Source organism: Amblyraja radiata, chromosome 14 (assembly GCF_010909765.2).
Source record: "Amblyraja radiata isolate CabotCenter1 chromosome 14, sAmbRad1.1.pri, whole genome shotgun sequence".
Taxonomy (NCBI): domain Eukaryota; kingdom Metazoa; phylum Chordata; class Chondrichthyes; order Rajiformes; family Rajidae; genus Amblyraja; species Amblyraja radiata.
In genome coordinates, this window is record NC_045969.1 from 51,523,766 (window position 1) to 51,540,669 (window position 16,904).

General features: G+C 44.4%; 1 protein-coding gene across 4 annotated transcripts in view; it reads right to left on the reverse strand.

Annotated features, from left to right (window-relative positions):
* The window catches only part of gpm6b (glycoprotein M6B), a 186,252-nt gene that overhangs the window by 77,710 nt on the left and 91,638 nt on the right, over positions 1 to 16,904 (reverse strand). The window contains exon 3 of one of the 4 annotated variants that reach the window (XM_033033352.1): positions 9,036 to 9,100. The exons of 2 other annotated variants lie outside the window; for them this stretch is intronic. In XM_033033352.1, the coding sequence (XP_032889243.1) occupies positions 9,036 to 9,099 (64 nt within the window). In that variant the 5' untranslated portion in view covers position 9,100. Of the gene's footprint in view, positions 1 to 9,035; positions 9,419 to 16,904 lie in introns of those variants that run through there. One more of the 4 variants, XM_033033349.1, reaches the window with a different exon arrangement.

Here is a 16,904-nt window from a genome sequence, read left to right on the forward strand (position 1 = left end):
ATTCATTCTCTCCAGAGATGCTGTCTGACCCGCTGAGTTACTCCAGCTTTTTGTGTCTATCTTACAGAATCATCTCTCAGCGAGCACCCATGACCCAGTTTACTATCCTGCCATCGGAGCAGACATACAATCATGGTGACACTGTAGTAGACATTAGGTGTAGCATGGGGTGGGTTAAAGTGTGTAGAAATACTCTCGGAGCTCTGAACATCAAATCCAAACTCCATGAAGTCTCATGCATGAGGGCAAAGGTGGTCAAAGAAATCCCTTGATGATCACTACAATCCTCTGTCAGGCAATGAGCCAGATCTGGATGAGCAAGGACACAAATGTACATGGGCTGGAGGGCTCCAAGTACATCAATCCTTCACTCAATTACTGTAGAGATGAATTTCCCTATGGACCCATTACCCATTTGATCCACTGAGTTACTCCAGCTTTTTGCATTTATCTTCGGTTTAAACCAGCATCTGCAGTTCCTTCCGACTTATTGAGTACAAAACCTGTTACAAGTCGTGTGTGAGACCACACTTGGAGTACTGTATACAGGTCTGGTCGCGCAGCTATAGGAAGGATGTCTTTAAATTGGAAAGAGTTCAGAAGTGATTGAGCTGGATGTTTTCTGGGCTTGTAGGCTTGAGTTATAGGGAGAGGTTGGATAGACTTGGACTTTTCCTTTGGAGTATAGGGAGCTGAGGGGTGACCTTATTAAGATGTGTACGTTCATGAGGGGCATGGATGAAGTGACCAATGACAGTGTTCTGAAGAAGGGTCTCGAGCCGGAACGTCACCCATTCCTTCTCTCCAGAGATGCTGCCTGACCCGCTGAGAAATTCCAGCATTTTGTGTCTATCTTCAGTGTAAACCAGCATCTGCAGTTCCCTCCTGAATACTGACAGTCTTTTATCCCAGCTAATGGATTCTAAAACTAGAGGGCATAGCTTAATGCCAGAGGAGATATATTTAACAGGGAACTCAGGGCAGCACGGTGGCGCAGCGGTAGAGATGCTGCCTTACAGCGATTGCAGCGCCAGTGACTCTGGCTCGATTCTGACTATGGGTGCTGTCTGTACGGAGTTTGCACGTTCTCCCCGTGACCTGCGTGGGTTTTCTCCGAGATCTTCGGTTGCCTCCCACACTCCAAAGACATGCAGGTTTGTAGGTTAATCGGCTTGGGTTTGTATACTTGGTATAAGGGTAAATTGTCCCTCGTATGTTATAGTGTTAATGTGCGGGGATCGCTGGTCGGAGCGGACTCAGTGGACTCAGACCCTGTTTCCGCGCTGAATTCTACACTAAACTAAACTAACTTCTGAGAAAGATTGGACAAGAGGCAACTTCGCTGTCCCACAATTTGATTATAGCTCTGGACACGCCTCGCGAGAAGGCAGTAACATTCAACACTCACTCCGAATGCCCCATTAAATTTCACTGGCAAGCCTGGAGGTGCATCGAGCTCACACGAGTCCAGTCCAAATCTCAAGAGTCATTGGTCCCTTTAAACCCGACAAGGGAAATTGGACCTAGAATCCGAGCCAATGCTGGAATTCATTAAAAGATGAAAAGCAAAAAAAACCATAAATGTAAATTGAAACCAGATCTTCTGTAAAATATACAACGAGTTGAAACTGCACTGAAAAATTGATCATTCTCTCCCCTTCAACGTTGAATTTTGTTTGAGTCAAAGCTGGAATTAATACATGTGTGAAGGGACCTCCAGCTATCGAGAAGGACGAGGAGATGATTTTATTCAGTTTCAAATTCTATTTGGTCCGTGGGATTTCAAAGAAAGGCTGATGCAAACTGAACCTTTAAATAGATTCACATTTCTTACATACGAAAGTCATCTGACTCAACCTCTTCAGCTCACACAGAAATGGTAACCCTTTCTTTGTGGTGGAGTGGGTGTTTACCACATGATTTCTGTTTTAAAGGAAAAACATTATTAAATCATTCAGTCTGCCCATGGCTACTTGATCCTTATGAATTCCTGTCTGCAAACACTCATTCCTGCAAGCCATCTGCTTTTGTGACCACAAAATTATCATTGTGTTGGGATGCAGCACTCTTTTCAAATAGGTCCGACTTTCTGAAGCACCCTCCTTTCAGATGAAGAGTCCACCTTGAGCGCCTAGGGTTAGGTAAAGTCTTTACATAATTCATTTAGTTTAGTTTAGAGATAGAGTGCGGAAACAGGCCCTTCAGCCCACCGAGTCCGTACCGGCCAGCGATCCCCGCACATTAACACTATCCTACACACGCTAGGGACAATTTATATTTATTGAAAGCCAATTAACGTGCAAACCTGTACGTCTTTGGAGTGTGGGAGGAAACCGGAGCACCCTGTGAAAATCCACGCAGGCCATGGGGAGAATGCGCAAACTCCGTACAGACAGCACCCGTGGTCAGGATCGGACCCGGGTCTCCTGCGCAGAAAGCGCTGTAAGGCGGCAACTCTACTGCTGAGCCACCGTGCAGTAGCGCCGGTGAACTGTTTCATAACTAGATCTAAGGGAACAACTTCGTTGACCAACGAGCAAAATTTCTAATTTTGAGACCCTTCGTCAGACCCGAAACGTCATCCATTCCTTTTCTCCAGAGATGCTGCCTGTCCCGCTGAATTACTCCAGCTTTTTGTATCTATCTTCGGTTTAAACCAACATCTGCAGTTCTTTCCTACACATGTGTGTCTGGGGAGTGGTTATTCCAAACACTTAAAGCCCTGTCCCACGGTACGAGTTCATTCCAAGAACTCTCCCGAGTTTGCCCTGATTCAAACTCGGTGATTTACGGTAATGGCCGTCGGTACTCGGGGCTCTCGTGGACATTTTTCATCATGTTGAAAAATCTTCACGAGTCTACCCGTGCTTATCTGCCGTTAGCGAGTCTTCCCGAGTAACTACCGTTAGCGTTACGAGCCGCTAAGAGACGTCCCCGAGCTCCGACGTACCCGCTACGTTCATTCTCCGTGCTTACCACGAGTTTGATTTTTTTTAAACTCGGGAGAGCTCTTGGAATGAACTCGTACCGTGGGACAGGGCTATTAAGTCAAGGGTGTACATACATACCAGTGGAATTCACAGTTTTTAGGCAAAGCTTACAAGAAGAGAAACTTTGTTACATATATATATATATTGGCTACCATCTAGAGCTCATGGTTTGTAAAAGTGGTAGAAATAATCACAAGGGAATGTTTTGGAAACTTGAGGGAATGTAAACGACCACAACGACCCTGACCTATATTTACATTCATACCATAATCCCAATGAGCCCAAATGATTCAACGTTCTCCTCTTCAAATAAGCAAATGGGTACCACTTACTTTCTTTGAAGAATCCAGCACAAATATACTTTTTCTGGCATGATACAATAATATTACCAGTAAAACCTCTCCAGCTTGAGAAGCCCAACCTCACAGCTTCTAATTTTCATTCTTATTGCATGGTTGTGCAGTTTAGTGCGAGTGGAATGCCACAAATCATAATGCTGTTAGTAGCCTCTAAAACTAGCTTTAAAGACCACTTGACTTTGGGGCTGAACTCTGCAGTTAATTATGTCGGGAGGAACTGCAGATGGACACAAAATGCTGGAGTAACTTAGCGGGACAGGCAGCATCTCTGGAGAGAAGGAATGGGTGACGTTTCGGGTCGAGACCCTTCTTCAGACTGAAAGTCAGGGGAGACAGAGACACAGAGATATGGAAGGGTAAGGTGTGAAAATGACAGATCAAAGCAGATGCTGATAAGGAAATGTAGAATGGTTAATTTTTGGTTGAGGGGAAGGTGACAACGAGGCACGCAACCAATTAAATTAACCAGGAGGACAGTGAAACTAATCAGTACTGAAGAAGGGTCTCAACTTGAAATGTCACCCATTTCTCCAGAAAATATGGAGTTCAAGATAAAATTGCCAGCACTATTGCTTCAAAAGAACAGGATCATTTCTGACACGGGCCCAAAGAGACAGTGTCATCAAACAAGTCTGAAGAAGGGTCTCGACCCGAAACGTCACCCATTCCTTCTTTCCAGAGATGCTGCCTGCCCCGCTGAGTTACTCCAGCAATTTGTGTCTATCTGCAGACTCAAGTGTGCCTTTTCCCAGGGACACTGTTGCAGAAGTTAGATCAGTCTTTCTGAGGGTGAACCCACGGAAAGCAACTGTCCCAGACGGAGTTCATGGCCGCGTCCTTAGGAACTGCGCGGACCAGCTACCGGGAGTATTCGCTGACATCTTTCATCCCTCCCCCTTTCCCTTCTGAGATATCCACCTGCTTCAAGAAGACCACCATCAGACCAGTGCCGAAGAAACAAGATCTCATGCCATCATGACTACTGTCCAGTGGCCCTGACATCCACCATTGTAAAGTACTTTGAGAGGCTGGTTATAGAACACATCAAATGCAGTCTATCAAGCACCCTTGACCTTCTACAGTTTGCTTACCACCACAACAGGTCCATGGCTGATGCCATCTACCTGCTAGACTCCTATTCATTGACAACAGCTCTATTTTCAAAACCATTATCACATCCAAGATCATCTCCTAACCTGTGGAACTTGGGATCAACACTGATCTCTGCAACTGGATCCTCGACTTCCTGACCAACAGACCCCAATCAGTGAGGATAGGGGACAAATCATCCTCTACGATAATCCTCACCACTGGTGCTCCACAAGGATGTGTCCTCAGCTTTCTTCTACACTCCTTATACACTCATGGATGTGCAGACAAGTACAAATCCAAATCAATTTACAAATTCACGGATGATACCATCGTAGTGGGCCATATAGCAAATAATAACAAGATGGAGTCCATGAAGGAGGTTGAGAACCTCGTAACTTGATGCCCCCTCAACGTCAGCAAGGCAAAGGAGATCGTGATCAACTTCAGGAAGCCAAGAGATACATTGATGGCGCTGAAGTAGAGATGATCGAAAGCTTCAAGTTCTTAGGAATAAATACCGGCAACAACTTGTCCTGGACCAACCACATTGAAGCAATGGCCAAGAAAGCACACCAGTGCCTCTACTTCCTTAGAGGGCTCAGGAAGATCGCCAACAAGCCTCAACAACCTCTACAGATGCGCTGTACAAGACATTTTGTCGGGAAACATCACAGCATGGTTTGGGGACAGCTGCATCCAAGACCGTGAAAATGTACAGAGTTGTGGGCATAGCCCAGACCATCATGCAAACTAACCTCCCTCCCAGCGGTAGAGTTGCTGCCTTACAGTGAATGCAGCGTCGGAGATCCGGGTTCAACCCCGACTGTGGGTGCTGTCTGCACGGAGTTTGTACATTCTCCCCGTGACCACTTGGGTTTTCTCTGAGATCTTCCGTTTCCTCCCACACCCAAAGACATACAGGTTTGTGGGTTAATTGGCTTGGTGTACGAGTAAAAAACATGTCCCTAGTGTGTGTAGGATAGCGGTAATGTACGGGGACCACTGGTCGGTGCGAACACCATGGGCTGAAGCGCCAGTTTCCGTGCTGTATCTCTAAACTAAACTAAAACTCCATCTACACTTCATGCTGCCTACGTATAAGGCCACCCGCATAATCAAGGACCAGTCTCACCTCGGTCACTCTTCCTTCTCCCCTCTCCCATCCGGCGAGTGGTACAGTTTAAAAACGTGTACCTCCAGATTCAGGGACAGTTTCGTCACAGCTATTATCAGACAATTGCACCTTCTTGTCACCAGCTAGAGTGTGGTCCTGAACTCCCATCTATTTCATTGGAGACCTTCAACTATATTTAAGTGGACTTTATCTTGCACTAAACGTTGTGCCCTTCATCCTGTATCTGTACACTGTGGATGTCCTGATTGTAATCATGTATAGTTGTATTGTAATTTCGCTGACTGGATAGCATGCAACAAAACACGCAAAAAATAAATTAAACTAAACTAATGGTCAGAAATTGCGTGCAGAAGCTATCAGCATGGCCCGTAAACACGGCTTCAATTTTCTTTATTAGTCTAATGACTTGATTGGGTTTTTGAGGAGGTGACAAAGCTGATCGATGAGGGCGGGGCAGTGGATGTTATTCTGCATGAAGACATTTGATCAAGTAGTCCGATTCAGGAGACTAAGATGCACAGGGTTAACAGGAACTTGGTCGTACCGATTCAGAACTGGCTTACTGATAAAAGACAGAGGGTTGTGGTGGAAGGACTATATTCATGCTGGAGGTCTGTGAGGGATTTGTGCTGGGACTTCTGTTGTTTGTGATATATAAATGACTTGGATGTAAACGTAGATGGATTGGTTGGTAAGTTTGTAGACGATACAAAGATTACTGGGGTCGCGGGCTGTCAAAGTATACAGCAAGATATAGATCAGCTATAGAAATGGGCGGAGAAACGGCAGCTGGAGTTTAATCTGAGCAAGTGTCAGTTCGAATGTAAGAGGCATCTACTGTATACAACTAATGGCAAGACCCATCACAGCATTAAATATAGACACAAAATGCTAGAGTAACTTAGCGAGACAGGCAGCATCTCTGAAGACTGAAGCAGGGTCTCAACCTGAAACGGCTCCCATTCCTTCTATCCAGAGATGCTGCCTGACTCGCTGAATTACTGCAGCATTTTGTTTCAGTATAAGCCAGCATCTGCAGTTCCTTCCTACCCATAATGGCATAGATGTGCAGCAGGATCTTGAGGTCAATAACTCCCAGAAATTGGTAACACAAGTCGACAGACTGGTAAAGAAGGCATATGATATGCTCATTCTCATTGCTTGGTGCAGTTCAGTTTAGTTTATTGTCTAACATTTGAACACTGACTACCCTAACTTCATGCAGCCCTTGTTTTCCCTCTGTCTCCACCCCCTCCTCCTTCCCAGTTCTACCAGTCTTACGGTCTCCGACTACATTTTATCTCTATACCGCCCCCTCCCTGACATCAGTCTGAAGCAGGGTCTCGACCCGAAACGTCACCCATTCCTTCTCTCCAGAGATGCTGCCTGTCCCGCTGTGTTTCTCCAGCATTTTGTGTCCATCTTAGTTTATTGTCACGTGTACCGAGGTACAGTGGGAATCTTTGAGTATACGATCCAGGAGATAATGATTCTGACATTAAATGTAACCATTCTATAGCATTGTAGTCCCAGGTTTAGATATACTCAGTCTTGGGCTGAGCACTTGCATACATTCCTCTCGATAGCATATGGAAACCTCAAAGTTCCCCAAGGGCTCAATGACTATAATAACCATCCATGCAAATGGACGAGACTAGAATTCAATTATTAAACATCTGTGTTGCTGCTATTGGGAGCTGCTTTTTGCTCCGCCATAGATGCACCGTGAAGTTTGTAGTTTGTGGTCCACAATATCCCGAGCCATCTCAGTGGATTTTCCCATCTCAGATAAATGCTTCCCAGAAGTGGCAAATGAGAGAAATCCCTAAAGGGCCAGCAAAGGAGAACAGGTCATTCAAAACTAAGAAATGGTTACATTCAATCCAATTCGGGCACGCATGAAAAGTCCGACCTCTACTACACCCTTTCATACAAAGGGTGGTGGGTGTATGGAACAAGCTGCCAGAAGAGGTAGTTGAGGCTGGGACTATCCCAACGTTTAACAAACAGTTGGACGGGTAGATGGATAGGACAAGTTTGGAGGGATATGGACCAAACGCAGGGGGTGGGAGATTGCAACCTTCACGTGGTCCGCCCTGTTTCGACAAATGCAATCAACCCGGCGTGCACAATCAAATAAGATCAAATAGACCAAGTTGTCCCACAACTTTAGGCTGTGCATGCCATACGCAAGAAGAAGAAGACCAAACACAGACTGGCTGGACCAGTGTAGCTGGGACATGTTGGCCGGTGTGGGCTAGTTGGGCTGAAGTGCCTGTTTCCACACTGTATGACTCTAGTATCAACCATGGCATGGCTGGTGTAAATGGTGTTCAGCTCCAGGTACAAAATGGAGGAAGACTGTTAGTGAAGCGTTGCTGTACCATCGACAACTCCAATGGATTCTGCCCCCTTTCATCTCGAAAATTCCACACTTCGTTTCAAAGCACAAAAAATCACCAGCTAAAGACAACTTCAGCAATAAAAAAATAGCAACATTCGAAGCAGACGATAGCAATCCCTTTCAATCGACACACGTCTGAGTGAAATGAACACAAAGCCTTTCCCATCTGTCACAGAATCTAAAGCAAAGCCAACACCACCGCGACATTTAATCATAATGTTCACTGCTCAAATTCACACAGATATCCCTGTGAAAGATTGTAATCATGATCTATTTGTGCAAAGCCACAGTTCTACTGGGTAGCACAACCTTAACAAGATCCTGTATAATTCACTAGGCAAGGGGCTTTTTTTCATTTGTACCGACCATAATTGATTTAATTATGGAAATCTTGAATTCAAAGAAGATGGGGAGAAAACGGCAAGGAAATCTTATGCCTTTAAGTAAGCTGTGTCAGCCCGAACTGCTGGAGAGTTATTTTCAGTACATCTTGCAATTAGAGAGCATATTCATACATTAGCATGCGCCCAGCCCAAGAGTATAACCGATTTTAAATCCTCCAAGGAATGAGTGACGTTTTATACTGCATTAAATTAAAGCAGATTGTCTTCTCAAATGTGAACTTTGATGATGATGAACACTGTGCTGACAATCTCCATTTAGTAAAGACTTAGTCAGAGAGATGAATCCTCTTACTGTCCTCTAATACATTATATCACCAACGCTAGCTTCTGGTAAGAGACGCACGACTGGACTAGATTTACTGAGATTGGTGAAGCATTGAATTCTCTCACATTCATCACCTACAACACCAGGACACTCCTGAAACTCGACTCAATATCAACCACAACAGTCGACAAATGTGCCCGTGGCATTGCAAGAATGGCATTGCAAACATTTCGAGCCAAACATAATTAAATGGCATTTAGATTATTGATTTAATCTCCGGGGAGAAAAACTGCAATAGTAACAGTAATGGCAGCAGTAACACTCAGGGCAGCGGATAACAGCGTACAAGACCAAGGCGTTGCAGAGCTGAGTTTACAGCACAATACCTTTGCTTTCTTGGCTTAGTTCACGGTTGTCCTCAGGGGTCGTGGTTTCCAGGGCCGGCTTCATTCTAGACACAAAGACAAATTCAGAGACAACTCTTCCCGCTGTCTCTTTGTTTCCCTTTTCACCTTTAACTCTCACGGCAACAGTGATTGAGCTGTGCGGTTGCTGCTTTCTGCAAAAAGCTGCGCTTCCCAGAGATGCCGAGGTCTTGTCAGATCGAATTTGACTCAATGGTGACTGGGTCCATGAAAATCCCAGCCAGCGACTGGTCACACATGCGTCGCAGAGGGCTCCAGTTGTCAAATAGCAGTGCCGAATTAAAATTCCACTCAAGTTCCTGCCCAGCTCGAGTTTAAAAGTACATTTCTGACTCCCTTTCTACAACACACTAAGTGAGATGACCAAAGAATGGCAACACTGAGGGGGGGGGGGTTGATTACATTATGAGAGAGTCTGTGCACTACAATAACAGGGTCTCCGTCTCTTCACAGCAGTCACTATGGCCCTGGTCTCTGGGGAGAATGCATGTCATCACACAATGAGAAGACCATTTTTCCCAAAGAACACTTTTGAATTTCCACACAGTCCACAGCTTTAATTAATTCTATCTGATGGGATTTAGGGAAAAATAACATTTTATTCTTTGCTGTCCCTTTAAGCCTGCCAATTCTTTTTTCCCCCCACTCGCAATAAACATTAATTACTCGCAGAATTAATAAACGGATGAATTATAATGCAGAAGATTTACTTCCAAACCTCTGCCGTATTTTTGCACACTAATGCACACAGGCTTTCATTATGTGTGATTCAATCAGTGCTGATTGGGCGGGGACCTTTAGGTATTCAACAGAATGACTGAACTAAATTGTCTGTTTCAATATCTTGCTATTTTGACTTGTCAATATCCTTGGGATATCCCAAGATTGGGGCGGCACGGTGGCGCAGCGGTAGAGTTGCTGCTTTACAGTACAAGAGACCCGGGTTCGATCCTGACCACTACAGAGTTTGTACTTCTCACCATGACCGCATGGGTTTTCTGCGGGTGCACCGGATTCCTCCCACACTCCAAAGACGTACAGGTTTTTAGGTTAATTGGCTTGGTAAAAAAAAATGTAAATTGTCCCTAGTGTGTGTAGGATAGTGTTGGTGTACAGGGTGATCGCTGGTCAGATTTAGTGGGTCGAAGGGCTTGTTTCCTTGCTGAACCTCTAAACTAAACCAAAACGTGATTTCATCCTTGGATTCTCCAGACCGTGTGTGAGGAACACCAGATGAAATTAGTGGAATACAGGTTCTTACCCCACCCTCCAAAGCTGGCCCCATTCACTTCTAAACCAAAAAGATCAAGTAGAGTGTCAATATTTTGCTGCACCAAGATTAGAATAACACTGGCATTTAATTTCTGTATAGTCTCATGGTAATATTATTTGCAGTCATTTCTGTGGAGATATCAATAAAACCTAGCCTCAGATTTTTGGCCAGGAAGATTGGAATATGCAAACATCATATCAATAATACAGGCAACTCCCATGTCAGAGTCCTTCAGGTTATAGAAATTCATCCTTATGGAAATCCTAAGTTTTGACCCAAAATTTCGAGATACTGAATGAAATTCACACTTACAGAATGTGAGAAAAATACAGAAAGCCAACACAAAATTTGAGCATGAAAGAAAATCATGATACACTGTTTTAGAAACATAGAAACATAGAAACTATGTGCAGGATTAGGCCTTTCGGCCCTTTGAGCCAGCACTGCCATTCAATATGATCATGGCTAACCAACCAAAATTAGTACCCCGTTCCTGCTTTCTCCCCATATCCCTTGATTCCGATAGCCCTAAGAGCTCTATCTAATTCTCTCTTAAATACATTTTCTAGGAATGCAGAATGGAATTTTCTGGGAATACAATTCCCACCATCAGTTAGGGTCGCCTGTAAATTAAATTTAAGAAATAAAATGCTTGCGCTAAGAGGAGCGGTTTAAGGGAGTGTGGGATCTGGAAGGGACTGAAAGGCATGAAATGCTGGTGAGTGGGTGGTGAAGGAAGGCAGATAACAGAAGACACATCAGGAGAGGTGTAAACATGAAGAGATTAATGACATCTGAAATATGAGGAGGATCAACAAACTGAGATGTGAGCAGGGTTTTACAAGCTGCACAATCAATTACGATAATAAAGCGGAAGGTCACTGAAAATCACGTTCTGCAGAAAGGCTGCATCTTTTTGAGTCCTCCGTAGGTCTGACATGTTGAAGGGTGGCGCGGTGGCGCTGCGGTAGAGTTGCTGCCTTACAGCGCCTGCAGCGCCGGAGACCCAGGTTCGATCCCGACTACGGGTGCTGTCTGAACGGAGTTTGTACGTTCTCACCGTGACCTGCGTGGGTTTTCTCCGAGATCTTCGGTTTCCTCCCACACTCCAAGACGTACAGGTTTGTGGGTTAATTGGCTTGGTGTGTGTATAAATTGTCCCTAGTATGTGTAGGATAGTGTTAACGTGCGGGAATCACCGGTTATCGTGGACTCGATGGAACAAAGGGTCTGTTTCCGCGCTGTATCTCTTAACTAAACTACACCAAACACAGACACTGGAATGTGGTGTAGAACAATATGCAACATGTGGGACAGGCAGCATCTTTGGAGAGAAGGGTCAGGTGACGTTTTGGGTCGAGACTCTTCTTCAGACATCACCCATTCCTTCTCTCCAGAGATGCTGCCTGACCCGCTGAGTTGCTCCAGCATTTTGTGTCCATCTCCGGTTTAAACCAGCATTTGCAGTTCCTTCCTACACAACATGCAACGTGTACCTGGTACGTCCTTACCATGTACCATATGAGACCACTCACAATGAAAGAAGCTTTCAGAGATTCAAGCTAGGGCTGTTAAACAGGTCTCAGGTGGGTATTGTGACCCAAGTCAGGTAGGACCTTCCACTCTGAGTCACTACCAGACTGTGCTTAGTACACAGAACAGTTCAGTATAGGAACAGGCTTTGCAGAGCACAATATCTGTGCCGAACATGCTGCTAAATATAATCTCTACCTGCACATGATCCATAATCCTCCATTCCCTGCATACCCACGTGACTATCTAAAATCCTCTTAAGTACTACTATCGTAGTAGTAAATACTACTATCCAGCACCAACCCTGGCAGCACGTTCCAAGCACCCACCACTCTGTGTAAAAGCGTTGCTCCAAATCTACTCACCATTTGTGTTCCAGCATTCTGAAAGGACTATTCCTACAAGAATGCCCAAGATCACTCTCCCATTACCACCCACACTCTTCCACAGTGCCATCTCATGCAACCAACAAGATATAGAATGAGATGCAACACATATCCTTGTCCATCTTCCCTTCTCGCCATTTAGGGATCCAAAATGCCCGATTATATATTCCCGCCTTTAAAAACGTGAAAGAATGGGTGATGTTTGGGACCCGAAATGTCACCCATTCCTTCTCTCCGGAGATGCTGCCTGTCCCGCTGAGTTACTCCAGCATTTTGCATCTATCTTCTAGACCCTTCTTCAGACAGTCAGGGGAGAGGGAGACAGAGAAATGGAAGGATTAGGTGTGAAAACGACAGATCAAAGGGGACAATGTCATCTCAGTAAACCATTCTGCTTTTTGATAACTAGTACATGAGTCAACTGTAAACCAGTATGTACTGGTAACTAACCAGTGTGCCCACTAACTAGCAACTTGGAAGGAGCATCCAGCCAATGTTGGGGAGAACAGAGTTTTTGTTGTAAAATATAATGGTTTGTTGTGCAAGGTGGAGTGAGTTATAATGGCATGCTAAATCAGATTGACTGCTTACAAAGTAGCTAACTGTTAAACAAATAACCAACTCTAGGGGTGAGAAGATAATTTCCTAATAAATATTTCAAATGATGATGGATTTTAAATAAATATTAGTATTGTTAAATATTAAAATGAAATTTTATTAGCTTCTGTTATTATTATGCTAATACCCCAACATTTAGTTTTGGCTCTATGTGTAAACTATCAGTGGAAAGTTATGCTTTTTTCCCTTTCAGGTGTACTGCTGAGAATTTGTCAATGTGATTTGCAACTTGCCCTGCTCAAAGACATCCCTGCTACTGGATGCCAGAAGTCTTCTGGAGCCAACACCTAACAAATGACATAATTGGAAAGGTAAAATCCAAGTGATAGGGATCGCTACATCTCTGTGGGAGGTTTTTACATGGTCAATGGCAAGTGCCATACTGTTACACAGTGTGGAAACAGGCCCTTCAGCCCAACTTGCCCACACCGGCCAACATGCTCCATCTACACCAGTCCCAGCTGCCTTCATTTGGCCCATAACCCTCCAAACCTGTCCTATCCATGTACTTGTCTAAATTTTTCTTAAACGTTGCGATTGTCCCTGCCTTTTTCTACCTCCCCAGGCAGCTTGGTCTATACACTCACCACCCTTTGTGTAAAAAAGTTGCCCCTCAGGTTCCAATTAAATCTTCCCCCCTTCACCTTAAACCTATGTCCTCTGGTTCTCAATTCTCCTACTTTGGGTGAAAGACTCTGAACATTTACCCGATCTATTACTCTCAGGGTTTTATACACTATATAATCACCCCTCATCTTCTTGCACTCCACAGAATAAAGCCACAGCTTGCTCAACATCTTCCTATAGCTCAGTCCCTTCAATCTTGGCAACATCCTCGTAAATTTTCTCCGCACCATGTTTCCAGATTGACAATATCTTTCCTATAACATGGTGACCAAAACTGATCACAATACCATAAATATGGCGTCACTAATGTCTTATATAACTGTAACATGACCTCACAACTTCAGTACCCAATAATCTGAATGATGAAGACCAAGGTGCCAAAAGCCTTTTTGGCCACCCTTTCTACCTGTGATGCCACTTTCAAGGAACCATGCACCTGCACTCCTAAATCCCTCTGCTCTACAACACTCCCCAGAGCCCCACCATTCACTGTGTATGTCATTGCTCCTGTTAGACTCCCCAAAGTGCAACACCTCACATTTCTCAGTACTAAATTCCATCAACCATTCCTCAGCCTAACTGCCCAATCGATCAAGATCTTGCTCCAATTTTTGACAACCATCTTCACTATCTACAATACCACCCACTTTAGTGTCATCTGAAAACATGCTAATCATGCCTTGTACATTCTCATCCAAATCATTGATGTAGATGACAAACAGCAATGGGCCCAGCACCGAGCCCTGAAGCACACCACTAGTCACAGGCCTCCAGTCCAAAACGCAACCTTTCAATGCTGTCGCACTACCCTTGTCCTTTGTCTACACCCCACAGGTTAAAAATTGCATTGTCTGCTGAAGTAATATTGCAACAATACAGAATAGTGAAGAATGGTCTATTTTCTGGCATTGTTACGTTTCTTCCCAATTGCCAAAGTAAATGTGTCCCTTAGCCATTTTGCACCACTCTAAAAACTGATGTGTTCTCCAAAATCTGTTTCTGTGCTGGTGCTTTCTCTAAGATCTGTGAAATAACAAACGGGCAACTGTTCAGTGTTAAGAAAGCAGCAACCTTGCTGTTCTGCATCACTGCTTTCTGTGTTATTCCCTACCTACACTGTGCCAGCATCGATGCCACACACAAAGGAGACAGCCCGCAATGACAAGTTCAGACCATATCCCACATTTAGTGCCCATTTACCGTGCCACCTGGCAGACTTTAAAAAAACATTACAGTGGTGATGACAGTGCCTTAAGATGCCAGAAGCTATACGCCAAACCACATCAACTGAATTCATAGTGCAGTACTTCCTCCACCTCTCCACTGGTCAGAACACATTTAGCGTATTGTGAGCAGTTTTGGGCCCCATATCCGAGGAAGGATGAGCTGGCATTGGAGAGGGTCAAGAGGAGATTTACAAGAATGATCCCAGGAATGATTGGGTTAACGTTCGATGAGCGTTTGACGGCTCAGGGCCTGTACTCACTGGGGTTTAGAAGGATGAGGGGGTAATCTCATTGGAACTTAATGAATAACGAAAGACCTAGATAGAATGGATGTGGAGAGGATGTTTCCACTAGTGGGAGAGTCCAGGACCAGAGGGCACAGCCTCAGAATATGAGGACGTACCTTTAGAAAGGATTGACAGTTTCTTGATTAATATGGGTATCAAAGGTTTCCGGGGATGGCAGGAGAATGGGTTTGGAAGGGAAAGCTAGATCAGCCATGATTGAATGTCAGAGTAGACTCGATGGGTCAAATGCTCCTATAACCTATGAACACTGGTCATTGAAACAAATCCTCCTAATTTCAGCCATGGCTCATTCCCAGGACACAAAATGACATGCATGGCTTTCTTTAAAAAAAAATTAAATGTTGCGTACATTCTTCGCAAGAAAATAATTAAAACTAATAATGCCTCAAATATGTCAAACAATCAAGTATTGTGTATGCCTGTGTTAATGTGCGTGGGTCGCTGGTCGGCGCGGACTCGGTGGGCCGAAGGGCCTGTTTCCGCGCTATCTCTAAACTAAGCTAAAAAACAATTAGTACCTCGGTGATCATTTCATGCATTCTCAAGGAATCATAATGAGTATCAAATTTTCCACCGCAAACCAATTGTTTTTGGCAGGATTTAGCCAGCTAGGGTGGAAAATCGACAGGTTCCTGTTATGCATTTCAATCTTTTTTCTTCCGTTTACAAAATATTATTCAGCTTCCGCATTCAGATTAATCTGAGCTCCACACGGTCTTTGGTAGGATTTTAACCAGCCATTTCATGCACGTTTTGGCAACCAGAAAACTCAATTTGAAAGATTTCCCTGGCTACTGGGTGCATCACTCTGCTTCAATGGGATCAACGGGTGTCAGGGTGTATGGGGAGAAGACAGGAGAAGACTTGATGGGCCGAATGAACAAATCCTGCTCCTATCACTCATGAACTATCCACCAGCAACAGGAAGAAACAAATTCATATGGGCAGCGCGATGACACAGTTAAAGAAGCATCTCAACCCGAAACGTCACCTATTCCTTTATTCCAGAGATGCTGTCTGACCCTCTGAGTTACTCCAGCTTTGTGTGTCCATCTTTGGTTTAAACCAGCACCTGCAGTTGCTTCCTACATGACACATGAGTTATTGCTGCTACCTCACAGCTCCAATGATCCTGGTTTGATCTAATCTCGAGTGCGGTCTATGCAGAGTTTCCTTCTGTAACTGCATGGGTTTCTCCAGATTGCTCCCTCACCTTAAGGACTCGCTGGTAGTTTAATGAACCACTGAAAATACCCCTGGGGTAGATTAATGAGGGGAAACAAGCACCAAACGGGTTGTTAACAGGCACATGAGAGAGAAAACAAGTCGCAGAAGCACAGGATCAAAAGAAGAGGGACAATGGGATTGAAGGGATTGTTCCTCTCAGAGATGGCACAGACATATTGGGCCAAATAGCCACCTCTGCTGCTGTGAGCAGTAGTTCTTGTTTTAATTTATCATGAACTGATGGAACAGTGTATGATAATGTACATTGAAGCCCTTTCCCCTGACTGTCAGTCTGAAGAAAGATCTCGACCCAAAACATCACCTATTCCTTTTCTCCAGAGATGCTGTCTAACTCGCTGAGTTACTCCAGCATTTTATGTCCATCCTCCATTGAAGTATTATGTTCAGTTTTGGTCTCCCTGCTATGAGAAGGATGTTGTTAAGCTGGAAAGAGTGCAGAGAAGATGTACGGTGATGTTGCCAGGACTTGAGGGCCTGAGCTATAGGCAGGCATGGTCTTTATTCCTTGAAAAGCAGGGGGATGAGGGGTGATCTAATGGAGGTTTACAAGATCATATAGGGGAATAGATAGAATGAATCACAGAGTATTTTACCTAGCATATTGGAATCAG